Source organism: Mobula birostris, chromosome 12, assembly GCF_030028105.1.
Source record: "Mobula birostris isolate sMobBir1 chromosome 12, sMobBir1.hap1, whole genome shotgun sequence".
Classification (NCBI taxonomy): Eukaryota; Metazoa; Chordata; class Chondrichthyes; order Myliobatiformes; family Myliobatidae; genus Mobula; species Mobula birostris.
The window spans coordinates 98,575-117,689 of record NC_092381.1 but is presented as its reverse complement, the minus strand read 5'-3'; the positions used below and the strand labels follow the sequence as shown (position 1 = coordinate 117,689).

General features: G+C 45.1%; 1 protein-coding gene across 1 annotated transcript in view; it reads right to left on the bottom strand.

Annotated features, from left to right (window-relative positions):
* The window catches only part of LOC140206421 (noelin-3-like), a 36,671-nt gene extending 19,706 nt beyond the window's left edge, over positions 1-16,965 (bottom strand). The window contains exons 1-2 of the mRNA XM_072274788.1: positions 16,828-16,965; positions 915-1,070 (exon numbers count right to left, since the gene is read on the bottom strand). Coding sequence (XP_072130889.1) covers positions 915-1,061 — 147 coding nt within the window. The 5' untranslated portion in view covers positions 1,062-1,070; positions 16,828-16,965. The remainder of the gene's footprint in view (positions 1-914; positions 1,071-16,827) is intronic.
* Between the last annotated feature and the right edge of the window lie 2,150 nt (positions 16,966-19,115).

Here is a 19,115-nt window from a genome sequence, read left to right as displayed (position 1 = left end):
TGGGCTGAATGGACTAATTCTGCTCCTCTGTCTTACATTCTTATTGTATCGGCTTCCACCAGCTGCCCTGGCTGAGTATTCCCAACACCCACCATTCTGTGTGGAAAACTGTCCTCAGAAATCTCCTTTAAACCTGTGCCCTCTGGAATTTGTGAGAATGACTACTTACCCTCTGCCTCTCATAATTTAATATACTGTATTTCTATCAGCTTTACCTTTAGCCTGCAATTCTCCAGAGAAAGCAACCCGTTTGTCCAACCTCTCATTATAGCTCAAACCCTCTAATCCAGCCAGCATCCTGATAAACCTCTTCCTACCCTCTCCAAACCTTCCACATACTTGCTGTAATGGGGTGAACAGAACTGCACACAGTATTCCAAATGTCGCCTAACCTAAGTTTTATACAGGTGCAACATGACTTCTTGACTCTTTTACTCAATGCCTCAACCAACATGAACCCCCAACTTTTATACTTAATGCCCCAGTCAATGAAAGCAACAATGCCATCTGTTGCTCTTTGCTGCCCTGTCCTCTTTTATTTACATATTCATGGAATGAGGGACTTGCTTCCCAGGATCCCTCTGTATATCAATCTTACATTTGACTTCCAAAAGTGCACGACTCACCCTTGCCTGAATTAAACTCCATCTGCCATATTTCCAATTGATCAATGCCCCGTTGTATCCTTTGACTACCTTCTTCACTATCCACAACTCCAATTATTGTGCCATCTGCACTTACTCCCCAGCTTGTAGTATAGCCAGCTCATTTATAAATATGATAATCCAGGACTGATCTCTATAGAACAGCACTGGTCATGTCATGGACCTGCAGCCAGAATAACACCCCCTCGACTGCCACCCTCTGTCTTCTACTGACCACCTCTTTGTTTCAGCGTGAATTGTCTGTCGTACCTGGAAGTGTTTTGACAACAGACTCTTCCGATTGTCCTCAATTTGCTGGAACTGCCCCTTCATTCCTTTCACTTGAGTCTCCATTTTCAAGACGTACTGGAAATCTCTTTGAGTCCTCAGATTCAGAACTTCAATAGACTGAGACATGTTCTGCACCTAAACATAAGCTGCAAATCAAACGACTGCAAGTGCTGGAATTCTGCTGTAACCCGCTCACCGGGCTCGCGTACAAACTTGGCTCGTTAGCTAACTTCGCTAACAGCCATGTGACTCGGAGTGAGAAGGCCACCTTTCATGAACAATATATAGCTAGGGTTGGTATGATTTGGGGGTTAAACCAGACAGGAACGTAGTGATGTTGTAGTTAAAGAAATCTTGATTTGAGTGAATGCTGTGGAACTACTGCCCATAAACAATAATCCGTTGGCAAGAAATAACAGATCGTACACAGCATAAAATTATAAAGGAAGTTGTATTTACTATTTTCAGCTTTATCAAACAGTTATTAAAAGAAAGAAAATGAAGAAGAAAATAAATAAAAGACACAATTACAGTTAGACCAGTCTAAATGTGCACATGACCATGGAGCTTGTCTCTTTCAAAGCTGGATATAACCGTCACTCACAGTGCCATGCCCACGGTCTGCGTGAAAGCACCTGCCACAGTCAGAACTTCCTTCGAACGAACTGGCCATCTCGGACGAACAGGCCCTCTTGAAGCAGCTGGCCGTCTCGAACCAATTGGCTCTCTCTCAGGAGTATCTGCCCTCCTCTTTGGAGATGTTCATCTGCACAGAGCATTTCCGGCTATGGGCACTCTCTCCCCACAGCATTTGGTGGCATCTTTTCTTCTGTCCCACTCCGTAGCTCATGCCAAAAGACCCCAGACCAGACTACTGTCCCTCATAAAACTCTTCGACACAGCTCTCTGGAACCATCTCTCACAGCCCACAATCCTGATTGGCTGATACAAATTCCTAAGTTGGACAACATGGGTCCTTATCTTAGCAGAAGCCAAAACACACCTTTACAGCGTGGCACACTGTTTTTACAGTAAACTGCTAATATAAACTGTCTCACAGCACAGCAGTGGAAATCTTAACCAGGACATTACATGGAAAATGCTGGAAACAACTAAGTGGCAGGATCTGAGGGCTGAGAAATAGTTTAACTTTGTGGATTGAGGACTCTTCAGTGGAACTTTGTTCGATCTCACTCCCAGTTTGACAAAGAGTTTCAGACGTGAAGTATTCATTCTGTTTCCCTCTGCACAGAAGCTGTCTGACCATAAGATATAGGAGCAGAAGGCGGCCATTTGGCCCATTGAACTGCTCTGCCATTCAATCATGGGCTGATCCAATTCTTCCAGTCATCCCCATTACCCTGCCTTCTCCCCATACCCTTTGATACCTTGGCTGATCAAGAACCTCTCTATCTCTGCGTTCAATGCTCCCAATGATTTAGCCTCCACAGCTGCTTATGGCAACAAATTCCACAGACTTACTACCCTCAGACTAAAGTAATTTCTCCGCATCTCTGTTCTAAATGGACGTCCTTCAATCCTGAGCCGTGCCCTCTTGTTCTAGACTCCACTACCATGGGAAATAACTTTGCCATATCTAATCTGTTCAGGCCTTTTAACATTCGGAATGTTTCTATGAGATCCCCCCTCATTCTCCTGAACTCCAGGGAATACAGCCCAAGAGCTGCCAGATGTTCCTCATACAGTAACCCTTTCATTCCTGGAATCATTCTTGTGAATCTTCTCTGAACCCTCTCCAATGTCAGTATATCCTTTCTAAAATAAGGATCCCAAAACTGCACAGAATACTCCAAGTGTGCCTTATAGAGCCTCAACATCACATCCCTGCTCTTATATTCTATACCTCTAGAAATGACTGCCAACATTGCATTTGCCTTCTTCTCCACTGACTCAACCTGGAGGCTAACCTTTAGGGTACCCTGCAAAAGGACTCCCAAGTCCCCTTTGCATCTCTGCATTTTGAATTCTCTCCCCATCTAAATAATAGTCTGCCCTTTATTTCTTCCACCAAAGTGCATGGCCATACACTGTCCAACGTTGTATTTCATTTGCCACTTCTTTGCCCATTCCCCTAAACTATCTAAGTCTCTGCAAGCTCTCTGTTTCCTCAACACTACCCGCTCCTCCACCTACCTTTATATCATCAGCAAATTTAGCCACAAATCCACTAAACCTATAGTCCAAATCATTGACATACATCATAAAAAGCAGCGGTCCCAACACTGACTCCTGTGGAACTCCACTGGTAACCGGCAGGCAGCTGGAATAGGATCCCTTTATTCCCACTTTCTGTTTTCTGCTGATCAGTCAATGCTCCACCCATGCTAGTAACTTCCCTGTAATTCCATGGGCTCTTATCTTGCTGAGCAGCCTCATGTGTGGCACCTTGTCAAAGGCCTTCTGAAAATCAAGTGTTTCCAACAGTTTCAGTCTTGATATATCAAAATAAATTTTATAACACCTTGGTATTTATATCAGCTCAGTCATAGTTACAGAAGACAGAAATGGGTTCCGTGGACTTACTCATCTCTGCCAACCAAGTTGCCTTTCTGAGCTGGTCCCTTCCTGTAAGACTGGTGAGCAGCTAATGTTGTCCCATCTTTCAAAAAGGTCTATAGGGATTATCTCAGCAACTTTAGACTGGTGACTCTCACTTCAGTGGATTGTTAATGACAGAAATTATGAGCAATTAGGCCGTAGTCAGCATAGTTGATGAAGTCAGAAGAATTGGGTGATGTGCACTTGGATTTTCAGGAGGCCTTTGACAAGCTGCACCACATTAGGCTGATTAACGAGCTACTACCCCATGGCATTACAGGAAAGATTCTGGCATGGATAAAGCAGTGGCTGATTGGCAAGAGGCAAAGAGTGGGAATAAAGGGAGCCTTTACAGGTTAGCTGCTGGTGACCAGCGGTGTTCTGCAGGGGTCTGTGTTGGGACTGATTCTTTTTACATAAGATGTCAATGATTTGGAAGATGAAATTGATTCCTTTATTGCAAAATTTGCAATGATATGCTTATAGGGGGAGGGACAGGTAGTTTTGAGTAAGTAGAGAGGCTACAGAAGGATTCAGATTAGGAGACTGGGCAAAGAAATAATAAATGGAATACAGTGTTGGGAAGTGTATGGTCATGCGCTTTGGCAGATGAAATGAAAGTGCTGACTATTTTCTAAATAGAGAGAAAATACAAAAACCTGAGGTGCAAAGAGACTGGCAGTCCCTGTGCAAGATTGCTTCAAGGTTAATTTGCAGGTTGACTCTGTGCTGAGGAAGGCAAATGCAATGTTAGCATTCATTTCAAGAAGACTAAAATATAAAAGCAAAGATGTAACATTGAGACTTTAAAAAGCACTGGTGAGGCCACACTTGAAGTATTGTGAACAGGTTTTGGGGCTTGTAGCTTAGAAAGTATGTGCTGAAACTGGAGAGGGTTCAAAAATGATTTCAGGATTGAATGTCTTTAAATCCTAGAATAGAGGCGTGTTCTAAAAGATTAGGGAGAATTTACTTAGCTAGAGAGTGGTGAATCTGTGGCATTCTTTGACACAGGCAGCTGTGGAGGCCAAGTTTTAATGTATATTTAAGGCAGATGTGGATAGATTCTTGATTGGTCAGGGATGGCGGGATACGGGGAGAAGGCAGGAGATTGGGGCTGAGAGGAAATTTGGATCAACCATGATGAAATGGCGGAGTAGACTCAATGGGCCTGTATCTTTGACCATAAGATATAGGAGCAGAATTAGGCCATTCAGACCATTAAGTCTGCTCCGTCATGCTATCATGGCTGCTCCCGGAGCCCACTTAACCCCATATATCTGCCTTCTCACCATAACCTTTGATGCCTTGGTTGATCAGGGAACGATCAACTCCCACCTTAAATATACCCCTGGATGTGACATTCTCTGCACTCTGTGGCAGAGCATTCCACAGATTCACTACTCTCTAGCTAAAATAATTCCTCCTTACCTCTATTCTGAATGGACGACCCTCAATTTTGAGGCTGTGCCCTCTGGTTCTGGATAGCCCCACCCTAGGAACAGCCTTTCACAAATCAGTGCCAGCTAGTCCATTCAACATTCGGTAGGTTTCAATGAGATCCCTCTACATTCTTCTAAATTCCAGTGAGTACAGGCCTAAAGCTGCCAAATGCTCCTGATATGTTAACCCCTTCATTCCCAGAATTATCCTCATTAACCTCCTCTGGACTCTCCAATGACAACACATCCTTTCTGAGATATGAGGCCCAAAACTGTTGACAATACTCCAAGTGCAACCTGACTAGTGTCTTATAAAAGCTCAGAATTATCTCCTCGTTTTTACATTCTATTTCCCTTGAAATAAATGGCAATTTTGCATTTGCCTTCTTTACCACAGACAACCTGTAAATTAATCTTCTGGGAGTCTTGCACGAGGACTCCGAAGTCAATCTGCACCTCTGCTGTTTGAACCTTCTCCCCACTTAGATAGTAATTCACACTATTGTTCCTTTTACCAAAATGCATTATCATACATTTCCCAGCACTGTATTCCATCTGCTATTTTTTTGCCCATTCCTGCAATTTCTCCAATTCCTGTTGCAATCGCATTGCTTTCACAGCACTATCTACCCCTCCCCCTATCTTTGTATCATCCGCAAACTTTGCCACAAAGCCATCAATCCCATTATTCAAATCATTGACAAACAATGTGAGAAGTAGTGGTCCCAATACTGACCCCTGAGGAACACCACTAGTCAACAGCAGCCAACCAGAAAAGGTCCCTTTTATTCCCACTCATTACATCCAGCCTGTCAGCCATTCCTCTATCCATCCCAGTAGCTTTCCTGTAATACCACAGGATTTTACCTTGTAAATCAATCTCAAGTGTGGAATCTTATTAAGTGCCTTCTGAAAATCCAAGTGGAAGATATCCACTGCTTCTCTTCTGTCCACCCTCGAGAGGTTTTGGCAGCTGGACTGTGCAATCAAGTCAATCAAGATCTGAACAGCTCAGACTCAGCAGAAAGCAGCTGATTGGGCAATCGAGGTCAGGTGACCAAGCAGTTTGATTGGGCAATCAAAGTTGAAAAGCTCAAACAAATAAAAAGAGGGGTAGCTCAAGCAGAGCAGCCAGTGAGTGAGCAGGCCAGTGTAGGAGTAGAGCTTTGAGGCTTTGGCGAGCTTGCTCCCAGTGAGGTAAGGCCCGGTAAGTTTCTTTAATTAATTTAATTATCTTAGGAGTTGGTAATGGAGGCAGTAGATAGGACAGTCCAGTTCTCCGATTGTATGATGTGGGAAGTCAGGGACAGCACAATTGTCTCTGATGACTACACCTGCACAAGGTGCATTCAGCTGTAGCTCCTGTTAAACCGAGTTAGGGAACTGGAGCTGGATGAACTTCAGATCATTTGGGAGGCAGAGGCAGTAATGGATCAGAGTTTCAGGGAGACAGTCACCCCTAAACGTCAGGGGACAGGTAATTGGGTGACTGCCAGAAGAGGGAAGGGGAATAGACAGAAAGAGCAGAGCACCCCTCTGGCTGTTCCCATCAACAATAAGTATACCGTTTTGGATACTGTTGGTGGGGACAACCTACCAGGAACAAGTCGTAGTGGTCATGTCTCTGGCACCGAGACTGGACCCTCAGTTCAGAAGGGAAGGAGGGAAAAGAGGAGAGCAGTAGTGATAGGGGATTCGATAGTTAGGGGGACAGATAAGAGGTTCTGTGGGAGAGATCGCGAATCCTGGATGGTCTGTTGCCCCCCTAGTGCCAGGGTCCACGATATCTCGGATCGAGTTCTCGGTATTCTCAGGAGAGAGGGTGAGCAGCCAGATGTCATGATCCACATGGGGACCAATGACATAGATAGGAGTAGGGATGAGGTCCTGAAGAAGGAATAGTGGGAGTTAGGAAAGAAGTTAAAAAGCAGGACCTCAAGGGTGGTAATCTCGGGATTGTTGCCTGTGCCACGAGACAGAGAGGGTAGGAACAGGAAGTTATGGCAGATGAATGTGTGGCTGAAGAGTTGGTGCAGGGGGCAGGGGTTCAGATTTCTGGATCATTGGGATCTCTTCTGGGGAAGGTGTGAACTGTACAAAAAGGACGGGCTGCCCCTGAACTGGAAAGGGACCAGGTTTGCTAGAGCTGTTGGGGAGGGTTTAAACTAGTTTGGCAGTGGGGTGGGAATCAGAATGTGAGTGCAGAGATGAGGGTAGAAGGACAAGGGCATGATGCTGTGTGTTCTGAGTTGGTGACGAAGAACAGGCAGGGGACAAAACATAAATGTAGCCAGTTAGAGGGGTTGAAATGTGTCTATTTCAACGCTCGGAGTATTAGGAATAAAGGGGATGAACTTAGAGCATGGATCAGTACATGGAACTACAATGTTGTGGCCGTTACTGAAACTTGGCTGGAAGAAGGGCAGGATTGCCTGATACAGGTACCGGGTTTAGGTGTTTTAAAACGAATAGGATGGGAGGTAGAAAAGGTGGGGGAGTAGCATTACTGGTCAGGGATAGTATCACGGCTATAGAAAGAGAGGACACTGCAGAGAGAGTCGGTGTGGATGGAAGTCAGAAATAGGAAGGGATCAATCACTGTGCTGGGAGTAGTCTACAGGCCCCCAAATAGCCCTCGGGACACCGAGGAGCAGATAAGCAGGCAGATTTTAGAATGATGCAGGAAATACAGGGTTGTAGTTCTGGGTGATTTCAACTTCCCTCATATTGACTGGTACCTCCTGACTGCAAAGGGGATAGATGGGGCTGAATTTGTCAGGTGTGTTCAAGAAGGATTCCTGACACAGTACTTGGACCGGCCGATGAGAGGAGAGGCCATACTGGATCCAGTTCTGGGTAATGAACCTGGTCAGGTGGCAGACCTCTTGGTGGGGGAGCATTATGGTGAGAGTGACCACAACTCCCTTAGCTTCAGCATAGCTATGGAAAAGGATAAAAACAGGCAAAATGGGAAAGTGCTTAACTGGGGAAGGGCTAACTATGAAGGGATGGGGCAGGAACTAGCAAGCGTAAATTGGAAACAGATGTTCAAAGGTGAAAGCACAGAAGTTATGTGGAGAAAGTTCAGGGACCACGTGCTGGGTTCGGGATAGGTTTGTCCCACTGAGACAAGGAAAAAATGGTAGGAAAAGAGAACCATGGCTGACGAAACACGTGAGACAACTCGTCAAGAGGAAGAAGGAAGCATATGTTAGATCTAAGAAGCAGGAAGCAGGAGGGGCTCATGAGAAATATAGGGTAGCCAGGAAGGAGCTTAAGAAAGGACTTAGGAGAGCTCGAAGGGGGCATGAGAAGGCCTTGGCATGTAGGATTAAGGAGAACCCTAAGGCGTTCTATGGGTATGTGAAGAACAGAAGGTTGACAAGAATGAAGGTGGGGCCTCTAAAGGATAAAGAAGGCAACATGTGCCTGGAGGCGGAGGAGGTTGGGGAGGTCCTAAATGAATACTTTGCTTCAGAATTCACAAGTGAAAAGGACCTTGATCAGGGTGAGGTCGAAATAGAACAGGCCTGTGTGCTGGACAATGTGGAGATTAAGGAAAAAGTAGTGTTGGATCTTCTTTAAAAACATCAAGATTGATAAGTCCCCAGGGCCAGACGTGATATACCCCAGGTTGCTGTGGGAAGTGAGAGAAGAAATCGCTGGAGCAGTAGCTATGACCTTTGTATCCTCTTTGGCTGCAGGGGAGGTGCCGGAGGACAGGAGAATGGCAAATGTAGTTCCCTTGTTTAAAAAAGGTAATAGGGAGAATCCTGGGAACTATAGACTGGTGAGTCTTACATCGGTGATCTGCAAACTATTGGAAAGGATTCTTAATGATAGGATCTACGAGCACTTGGAGCAGTACAGTCTACTCAAAGATAGTCAACATGGCTTTGTGAAGGGAAGGTCGTGCCTCACGAGCCTAATTGAGTTTTTTGAAGAGGTAACTAAAGAAATTGATGAGGGTAGGGCAGTAGATGTGATCTATGTGGATTTCAGCAAGGAATTTGACAAGGTCCCCCACGAAAGACTCATCCAGAAAGTCACGAGGCATAGGATCAGTGGAACCTTGGCTGTTTGGATAAAAAATTGGTTTACAGGAAGAAAGCAGAGGGTAGTAGTGGAAGGAAAGTATTCTGCCTGGAGGTCAGTGACTAGTGGAGTGCTGCAAGGATTTGTCCTGGGATCCCTGCACTTTGTGATTTTTATAAATGACCTGAACGAAGAGGCGGAAGCAACAGGAATTCTGCAGATGCTGGAAATTCAAGCAACACACATAAAAGTTGCTGGTGAACGCAGCATGCCAGGCAGCATCTCTAGGAAGAGGTGCAGTCGACGTTTCAGGCCGAGACCCTTCCTAGAGATGCTGCCTGGCCTGCTGCTTTCACCGGCAACTTTTATGTGTGTTGCTTGAAGAGGCGGAAGGATGGGTGAGTAATTTTGCAGATGACATGAAGATTGGAGGAGTTGTGGATGGAGCTGTAGGTTGTCGAAGGTTACAAGAGGACATAGACAGGATGCAGAATTGGGCAGAAAAGTGGCAGATGGAGTTCAATCGGGATAAGTGTGAGGTGATGCATTTTGGAAGGACAAACCAGAAGGCTGAGTACAGGGTTAATGGTCGGTGTGAGATGAACAGAGGGACCTTGGGGTTCAAATCCATACATCCCTCAAGGTTGCTGCACAGGTTGCTAGGATAGTTAAGAAGGCCTATGGGATGCTAGGCTTCATTAATAGGGGGATTGAGTTCAAGAGTAGAGAAGTCATGTTGCAACTCTACAAATCTCTGGTGAGACCACACTTAGAGTACTGTCAGAACCTCAGAGGAGGTTCAAGGATGATTCTGGGAATGAATGGGTAACATATGAGGAATATTTGATGTCTCTGGGCCTGTATTCATTGGAATTTAGAAGGATGAGGGGGGATTTCAATGAAACCTTTTGAATGTTGAAAGGCCGAGAAGAGTAGATGTGGAAAGGATATTTCCTGTGACGGGGAGACTAGGACAAGAGGGCACAGCCTCAGGATGGAGGGGTGTCTATTTAAGACACGTGGTGAAAGTTCGTTAACCAGAGGGTGGTAAATTGTGGAATTTATTCCCACAGCAACTGCATTTCAGGAGGAGATTGATAGGGTCTTGATTGGCCACAGCATCAAAAGTTATGGGGAGAACACCAGGGAGTGTGGCTGAGGAGGGGAAATGAGGTTCAGCCATTATTGAATGGCGAGCAGACTCGATGAGCCAAATGGCTGAACTCGCCCCCTGTGTCTCATGGTCTTACTATTACAATTTCAGGTGTTGATCCATGCCCTGATGTCATCTCCCCTTCCCGCAAATACTCCTGGCATTGAAATACGCACAGCTCAGAATATTAGTTGCACCATCCTTAACTTTTTTCTTCCTGACTTTGAGGTCTCAGCAATATCTCTCTCTGCAGCTTTTCCACTATCTGTTCTTGCGGTCAGATGCCAGTGAGTACAGACCCAGACAAGAGAAGATCAGTAGATATTGGAAATCCAAGCAATACACACAAACTGCTGGAGGAACTCAGTAGGCCAGGTAGCATCTATGGAAAAAAGTCAACGTTTTGGGCTGAAACCCTTTGGCAGGACTGTTCCAGAGCCATCAAGCACTCCTCATACTTTAACCCTTCCATTTCTGGAATTTTTCTTGTGAAACTCCTCTGGGTACCCTTCAATCCACTCTCCATCATTCCTTAGACAAGAGGCCCAAAACTGCTCATAATACCCCAAAATTAATGCTAAAATTGTATTTGCCTTCCTTATCAGCAACTCGACCTGAAAGTTAACCTTTAGGGAACTCCTTACAGGCTTTTCTCTCTGCCTCTACCACTTCCACCCCAGCAAAATCAACCCATGTATATCTAAACTATTCTTATAGGTCATGCTCTCTAATCCAGACAACATCCTGGTAAACCTCTTAACACCATAGCACAGTAAGAAACAGGAACCGAATTTGGGCCATTCAGCCCATCGAGTTTGCTCTGCCATTCCATCATAGCTGATCCTGAATCCCACTGTACCCCATACCCCATACATCCAAGGACTTGGCCTCCTCCAAAGTGTGTGGCAGAACATTCCAGATTCACAGCTCTCTGGCTAAAAAATTTCCTTCTTATCTCTGTTCTAAAAGGTCACCCCTCAATTTTGAGGTTGTGTCTTCTAGTTCTGGATAGCCCTACCACAGGAAAAATCTTCTGTACATACCCTGTCTAGTCCTTCCAACATTCAGTAGGTCTCAATGAGATGCCCCCTCATTCTTCTAAATTCCAGTGAGTACAGACCTAAAGCTGCCAAACGTTCCTCATATGTTAACCCCGTCATTCCCAGAATCATCCTTGTGATCCTCCTCTGGACTCTCTCCAATGACAACACATTCCTTCTGAGATATGGGGCCCCAAACTGTTGACAATACTCCAAGTGTGGCCTGACTTGTGTCTTATAAAGGCTCAGCATTATCTCCTTGTTTTTATATTCTATTTCCCTTGAAATAAATGCCAACATTTCATTTGCCGCCTTTACCACACTCTCGACTTGTAAATTAACCTTCTGGGAGTCTTGCATGAGGACTCCTAAGTCCCTCTGAACTTCTGATGTTTGAACCTTCTCCCCATTTAGATAATAGTCCCCACTGTTGTTCCTTTTACTAAAATGCATTATTATACATTTCCCAACATTGTATTCCAAGTTTGCGGATGACACGAAGCTGGGTGGCAGTGTTAGCTGTGAGGAGGATGCTAAGAGGATGCAGGGTGACTTGGATAGGTTGGGTGAGTGGGCAAATTCATGGCAGATGCAATTTAATGTGGATAAATGTGAAGTTATCCACATTGGTGGCAAAAATAGGAAAACAGATTATTATCTGAATGGTGGCCGATTAGGAAAAGGGGAGGTGCAACGAGACCTGGGTGTCATTATACACCAGTCATTGAAAGTGGGCATGCAGGTACAGCAGGCGGTGAAAAAGGCGAATGGTATGCGGGCATTTATAGCAAGAGGATTTGAGTACAGGAGCAGGGAGGTACTACTGCAGTTGTACAAGGCCTTGGTGAGACCACACCTGGAGTATTGTGTGCAGTTTTGGTCCCCTAATCTGAGGAAAGACATCCTTGCCATAGAGGGAGTACAGCGAAGGTTCACCAGATTGATTCCTGGGATGGCAGGACTTTCATATGAAGAAAGACTGGATGAACTGGGCTTGTACTCGTTGGAATTTAGAAGATTGAGGGGGGATCTGATTGAAACGTATAAGATCCTAAAGGGATTGGACAGGCTAGATGCAGGAAGATTGTTCCCGATGTTGGGGAAGTCCAGAACGAGGGGTCACAGTTTGAGGATAGAGGGGAAGCCTTTTAGGACCGAGATTAGGAAAAACTTCTTCACACAGAGAGTGGTGAATCTGTGGAATTTTCTGCCACAGGAAGCAGTTGAGGCCAGTTCATTGGCTATATTTAAGAGGGAGTTAGATATGGCCCTTGTGGCTACGGGGGTTAGGGGGTATGGAGGGAAGGCTGGGGCGGGGTTCTGAGTTGGATGATCAGCCATGATCATAATAAATGGCGGTGCAGGCTCGAAGGGCCAAATGGCCTACTCCTGCACCTATTTTCTATGTTTCTATCTGCCACTTTTTTGCCATTTTGTCAAAGTCCTACTGCAATCACATTGCTTCTTCAGCACTAACTAGCCCTCCATCTGTCTTCATATCATCCACAAACTTTGCCACAAAGCAATCCCCAATCCCATTATCCAAATCATTGACAAATAATGTGAAAAGCAGTTGTCCTAATACTGACCCCTGAAGAACACCGCTAGTCACTGGCAGCCAACCGGAAAAGGCCCCTTTTATTCCCACTCGCTGCCTCCACTCTGTCAGCTATTACACTATCCATGCCAGTATTTTTCCTGTGATGCCATAAGGTTTTATCTTGTTAAGCAGCCTCATGCGTGGCACCTTATCAAATGCCTTCTGAAAATCCAAATAAACGACATCCACCGACTCTCCTTTGTCCACCCTGCTTGTTACTTCCTTGAAGAACTCTAACAGATTTGCCAGGCAAGATTTCCCTTCACAGAAACCATTCTGACTTTGATTTATTTTATCATTAGTCTCCAAGTACCCTAAAATCTCATCCTTAATAATAGACTCCAACACTTTCCCAACCACTGAGGTTAGGCTAAAAGGCCTATAATTTCCTTTCTTTTGCCTTCCTCCCTTCTTAAAGAGTGGAGTGACATTTGCAATCTTTCAGTTCTCTGGGACCATGCCAGAATCAAGTGATTCTAGAAAGATCGTGACCAGTGCATCCGTTATCTCTTCAGCTGTGTTGAGCGAAGTTATCCTCTCTGGTTCAAGAGTCTGATGGTTGAAGGGTAATAACTGTTCTTGAACCTGGTGCTGTGAGTCCTGATGCTCCTGTACCTTCTTCTTGATGGCAGCAGTGAGAAGAGAGCATAGGCAGGATGGTGGATGTGGTGGGGGCTCCGACGAAGAATGCTGCTTTCCTGCGACAACAGTCTGTGTGGATGAACTCCCTGTCACATCCAGGTCTCATCATGTATGAAGTACAGTTGTGTTCTACTTTTTACTTTTAAACTTGTGCCATAAATGTACCCTGTTATTTGTTGATTTACTTGTGGTAATATTATTCTATGTGTTGTGTGTGCTATCTGTACTGTGTTGTGCACCTTGGTCTGGAAGAATGTTTTGTTTGGTAGTGTACTGTACATGTGTATGGTTGAATGATAATAAACTTAGAAACATAGAAAACCTCCAGCACAAAGTTGTGCCGAACATGTCCCTACCTTAGAACTAACTAGGCTTACCCATAGCCCTCTATTTTTCTAAACTCCACGTACCTATCCAAAAGTCTCTTAAAAGACCCTATCGTATCCGCCTCCACCACTGTTGCCGGCAGCCCATTCCACACACTCACCACTCTCAGTGTTTTTATAAAAAAAAAAAAAAAAAAACTCACCCCCAACATCTCCTCTGTACCTACTCCCCAGCACCTTAAACCTGTGTCCTCTTGTGGCAACCACTTCAGCCCTGGGGAAAAGCCTCTGACTACCCACACGATCAATGCCTCTCATCATCTTATACACCTCTACCAAGCCACCTCTTATCCTCCATGGCTCCAAGGAGAAAAGGCTGAGTTCACTCAACCTGTTTTCATAAGGCATGCTCCCCAATCCAGGCAACATCCTTGTAAATCTCCTCTGCACCCTTTCTATGGTTTCCACATCCTTCCTGTAGTGAGGCAACCAGAACTGAGCACGGTACTCCAAGTGTGGTCTGACTAGGGTCCTTTATAGAACAGTACAGCACAGTACAGGCCCTTCGGCCCACAATGTTGTGCTGAACCTCAAACCCTGCCTCCCATATAAGCCCCCACCTTAAATTCCTCCATATACCTGTCTAGTAGTCTCTTAAACTTCACTAGTGTATCTGCCTCCACCACTGACTCAGGCAGTGTATTCCACGCACCAACCACTCGCTGAGTAAAAAACCTTCCTCTAATATCCCCCTTGAACTTCCCACCCCTTACCTTAAAGCCATGTCCTCTTGTATTGAGCAGTGGTGCCCTGGGGAAGAGGTGTTGGCTATCCACTCTATCTATTCCTCTTATTATCTTGTACACCTCTATCATGTCCCCTCTCATCCTCCTTCTCTCCAAAGAATAAAGCCCTAGCTCCCTTAATCTCTGATCATAATGCATACTTTCTAAACCAGGCAGCATCCTGGTAAATCTCCTCTGTACCCTTTCCAATGCTTCCACATCCTTCCTATAGTGAGGTGGCCAGAACTGGACACAGTATTCCAAGTGTGGCCTAACCAGAGTTTTATAGAGCTGCATCATTACATCGCGACTCTTAAACTCTATCCCTCGACTTATGAAAGCTAACACCCCATAAGCTTTCTTAACTAACCTATCCACCTGTGAGGCAACTTTCAGGGATCTGTGGACATGTACCCCGACATCCCTCTGCTCCTCCACACTACCAAGTATCCTGCCATTTACTTTGTACTCTGCCTTGGAGTTTGTCCTTCCAAAGTGTACCACCTCACACTTCTCTGGGTTGAACTCCATCTGCCACTTCTCAGCCCACTTCTGCATCCTATCGATGTCTCTCTGCAATCTTTGACAATCCTCTACACCATCTACAACACCACCAACCTTTGTGTCGTCTGCAAACTTGCCAACCCACCCTTCTACCCCAACATCCAGGTTGTTAATAAAAATCACGAAAGGTAGAGGTCCCAGAACAGATCGTTGTGGGACACCACTAGTCACAATCCTCCAATCTGAATGTACTCCCTCCACCACCACCCTCTGCCTTCTGCAGGCAAGCCAATTCTGAATCCACCTGGCGAAACTTCCCTGGATCCCATGCCTTCTAACTTTCTGAATAAGCCTACCATGTGGAACCTTGTCAAATGCCTTACTAAAATCCATATAGATCACATCCACCGCACTACCCTCATCTATATGCCTGGTCACCTCCTCAAAGAACTCTATCAGGCTTGTTAGACACGATATAGTTGCAACATTACCTCTTGGCTCCTAAATTCAATTCCACAATTAATAAAGGCCAATACACCGTATGCCTTCTTAACCACAGAGTCAACCTGCACAGCTGCTTTGAGTGACCTATGGACTCGGACCCCAAGATTCCTCTGATCCTCCACACTGCTAAGAGTCTTGCCATTAATACTATATTCTGCCATCATATTCGACCTACCAAAATGAACCACTTCACACTTATCTGCGTTGAACTCCTTCTGCCACTTCTCAGCCCAAGTTTTGCATCCTATGAATGTTCCGCTGTAACCTCGGACAGCCCTCCATACTATCCAATACACCCCCAACTTTGTGTCATCAGCAAACTTACTAACCCATCCCTCCACTTCCTCATCCAGGTCATTTATAAAAATCACGAAGAGTAAGGGTCCCAGAACAGGTCCCTGAGGCACACCACTGGTCACCGACCTCCATGCAGAATATGCTCCATCTACAACCACTCTTTGCCTTCTGTGGGCAAGTTAGTTCTGGATCCACAAAGCAATATCCCCTTGGATCCCATGCCTCCTTACTTTCTCAATAAGCCTTGTTGTTTTTCTGATAGATGATAGACGGCACAGGAAGGGACGTTTTCCCTGAGACATAGGAGGCTGAGGAGTGAACTTATAGAGGTTTATAAAGTTATGAGCTATATACAGTATGCAATGGGTGACAGATGACACAAATTGTTCAAAATAGAAAGTGTTCTACATAATTCGCCCACACCGTCAGAATTGTGTTTTTTTATAGAGATGGTGTCTGACATAACAACAGCAGTGTAAGGTGATGGCTTTTGGTCTGTTTGTAAAGGGCTGCAGCTTTTGTTAAGAACATAAAATGACTTTTGCATGTTTTATTGACAAACTGCTCACATGTTTTATTGACAGGTGCATAGACATGGCAGAAAATCGCAGTCTTTTCCCAGGCTAGGGAAGTTTAAAACTAGGGACAATGGGTATAAGGTGAGAGGGGAATAGTTTAAAGGGGAGCCAAGGGCCAGATTTTGCTCCAAGAGGGTGATGGATATGTGGAATGAGCTGCTAGAGGTAGGTGCAATAACAATTCTACTTCAATAATAAAAGACACTTTGGCAGGTACCTGGATTGGAAAGGTAAGGGGAATGGGCAAATGCATTTAGATGGGACAGGCTCAGGTAGGTAACTTGGTCAGCATAGATGCTTGGTTAGGCCGAAGGGCCTGGTTCTGAGCTGTCTGACTTTAGGAATTTGGAAACATATCAATACTGCAATGAGCACCGTTATGAAAATCTCCATCTGCCACACAAGATCACTCTGAGCGGAAGCATACCTTTTCGAGGAGCCGTTGCAGTTGCTTGCTGCGTGCATCCCTGGAGCACAGATTCTGCTCCGGAGCCACCACTGTGCAGATGCATCTTCCATCAGGGTCCTGGGCCGAGCTGTAGACCTGCCAGCCTTCCCTCAGCCTGACAGACTGTGGAGGCAAGGTCGAACAGTGGGGGCATCAGCTGGTTGGCCAATAACTGGCAGCACAGTGCAGTAACTGTTCCCTGTTTAACCCCTCACATTTGTCATATTATCACCTCATCAACCATCTGTATCTGTTCTCTGTGGCTGTCTGTTCATGTTTACTGAATGCTGCTTCTCTACCCATGTGATACTGTTTTCCTCTTTACTGGTGTCTCGGCCCCTCTTTCCTCTCCTTTTCTGTGTGTGTTTCTCTCGCTCTCTCTCATCCTGCTCTCTTTCTTGACATTCCTCCTGCCACTTTCAGCAATCTATGCATTTTCCACCGCAAATTTCTCTCTCCTGTTGTGACCTCCTGCTCCTATCCTGGTTGCAATATGAACTAAACAAAAATCAAGAGATCAAAAGCAGACTTTCTTTAAGTTAAACTGAGACTCATAGACTCATAGTTCCTCAGCTTTTCAGCCAATTGAGTCCGTGCTGACCCTCAGTCACCTATTGATACCAATCCTACACCGATCCCATTTTATTCTTCCCACATTCCCATCAGTTCCCCCCAGATTGCACCCCTCACAATTTACCGTGTACAATTAACCTGCCCACCCGCACGTCTTTGGGATGTGGGAGGGAACTATAGCATCCAGGGGAAGCCCACGCGATCACAGGGAAAACGTGCAAACTCCACACAGACAGCACTGGAGATCAGGATTGAACCAGAACACTAATGCAGGGACAGTGTTTCTCTCCACTGCACCACTCCAAGCATTAAAATGTTTCTGTTAACTATTTTTCATTCGCAGTGTGAATTTTCCACATTGGAAAGGACGGTGGAGAATGTTCAGGGAGAGTTGAGAATTTACCGTATATCCTCACCCCTTAAAAAACAGACCATTTAGCCTATCAAGAGAATGCTAGCTCATGGAACAATCATATTCCACAATAATTCTGCCAGGATAATGAGCTTGAGAGGGGTATAAAGATGATGAGGTCCCGAAGAGAGAATTTAGGGAGCTAGCTAGAAAGCTGAAAAACAGGACCTCCCGGGTAGTAATCTCTGGATTGCTGCCTGTGCTACACGCCAACGAGAGGAAGAAGAGGATGATATGGCAGATGAATGTGTGGCTGAGGAACTGGTGTAGGGAGCAGGGGTTCAGATTTATGGATCATTGGGATCTCTTCTGAGGTAGGTATGATATGTACAAAAAGGACGGGTTACACCTGAACCTGACTCAATATCCTTGTGGTCAGATTTGCTGCAGTTGTTTGGGAGGGTTTAAACTACACTAATTTGGCAGAGGATTGGGAACAAGAGTGATAGTGTTGAGAATAGTGTGTGAGACTGCTAACAAAGAGAGGTTGATGGTAAGATAAAATTGTAGTCAAAAGTATGAGTTGCAATGTAAAAGGCAGACAAAATTGAAAAGGGTGAATGCAGGACTGAAGGTGTTACATTTGAATACGCACAGTAAACAGGATAAGGTAGATGAACTTGTACATAGATTGGTTATGATGCTGTGGGCAGCACTGAATCATGGCTGAAAGAAGATTATAACTGGTGAGTTTAACATCTCAGGATGCACATTGTATCAAAAAGTAGAGGGGTTGGTGTGGCTCTGCTGGTAAAATTTGAAATCAAATCATTAGAAAGAGGTGACATGGGATCAGAAGGCATTACATCATTGTGGGTAGAGCTAAGGAAATGCAAGACAAAAAAGACCCTGATGGAAGTTATATATAGACTCCTCAAACAGTAGTATAGATGTGGTCTACAAATTACAATGGGAGATAGACGTGCCAAAAGGGCAATGTTGCAATAGTCATGGGGGACTTCAATATGCAGGTAGATTGGGAACATTAGGCTGGTGCTGAATTACAGGAGGGTGAATTTCTAGAGTGCCTACGAGATGGCTTTTTAGAGCAGCTCACAGTTAAACCCAGTAGGGGATCAGCAACACACATAAAAGTTGCTGGTGAACGCAGCAGGCTAGGCAGCATCTCTAGGAAGAGGTACAGTTGACGTTTCAGGCCGAGACTCTTCGTCAGGACTAACTGAAGGAAGAGTGAGTAAGAGATTTGAAAGTTGGAGGGGGAGGGGGAGATCCAAAATGATAGGAGAAGACAGGAGGGGGAGGGATGGAGCCAAGAGCTGGA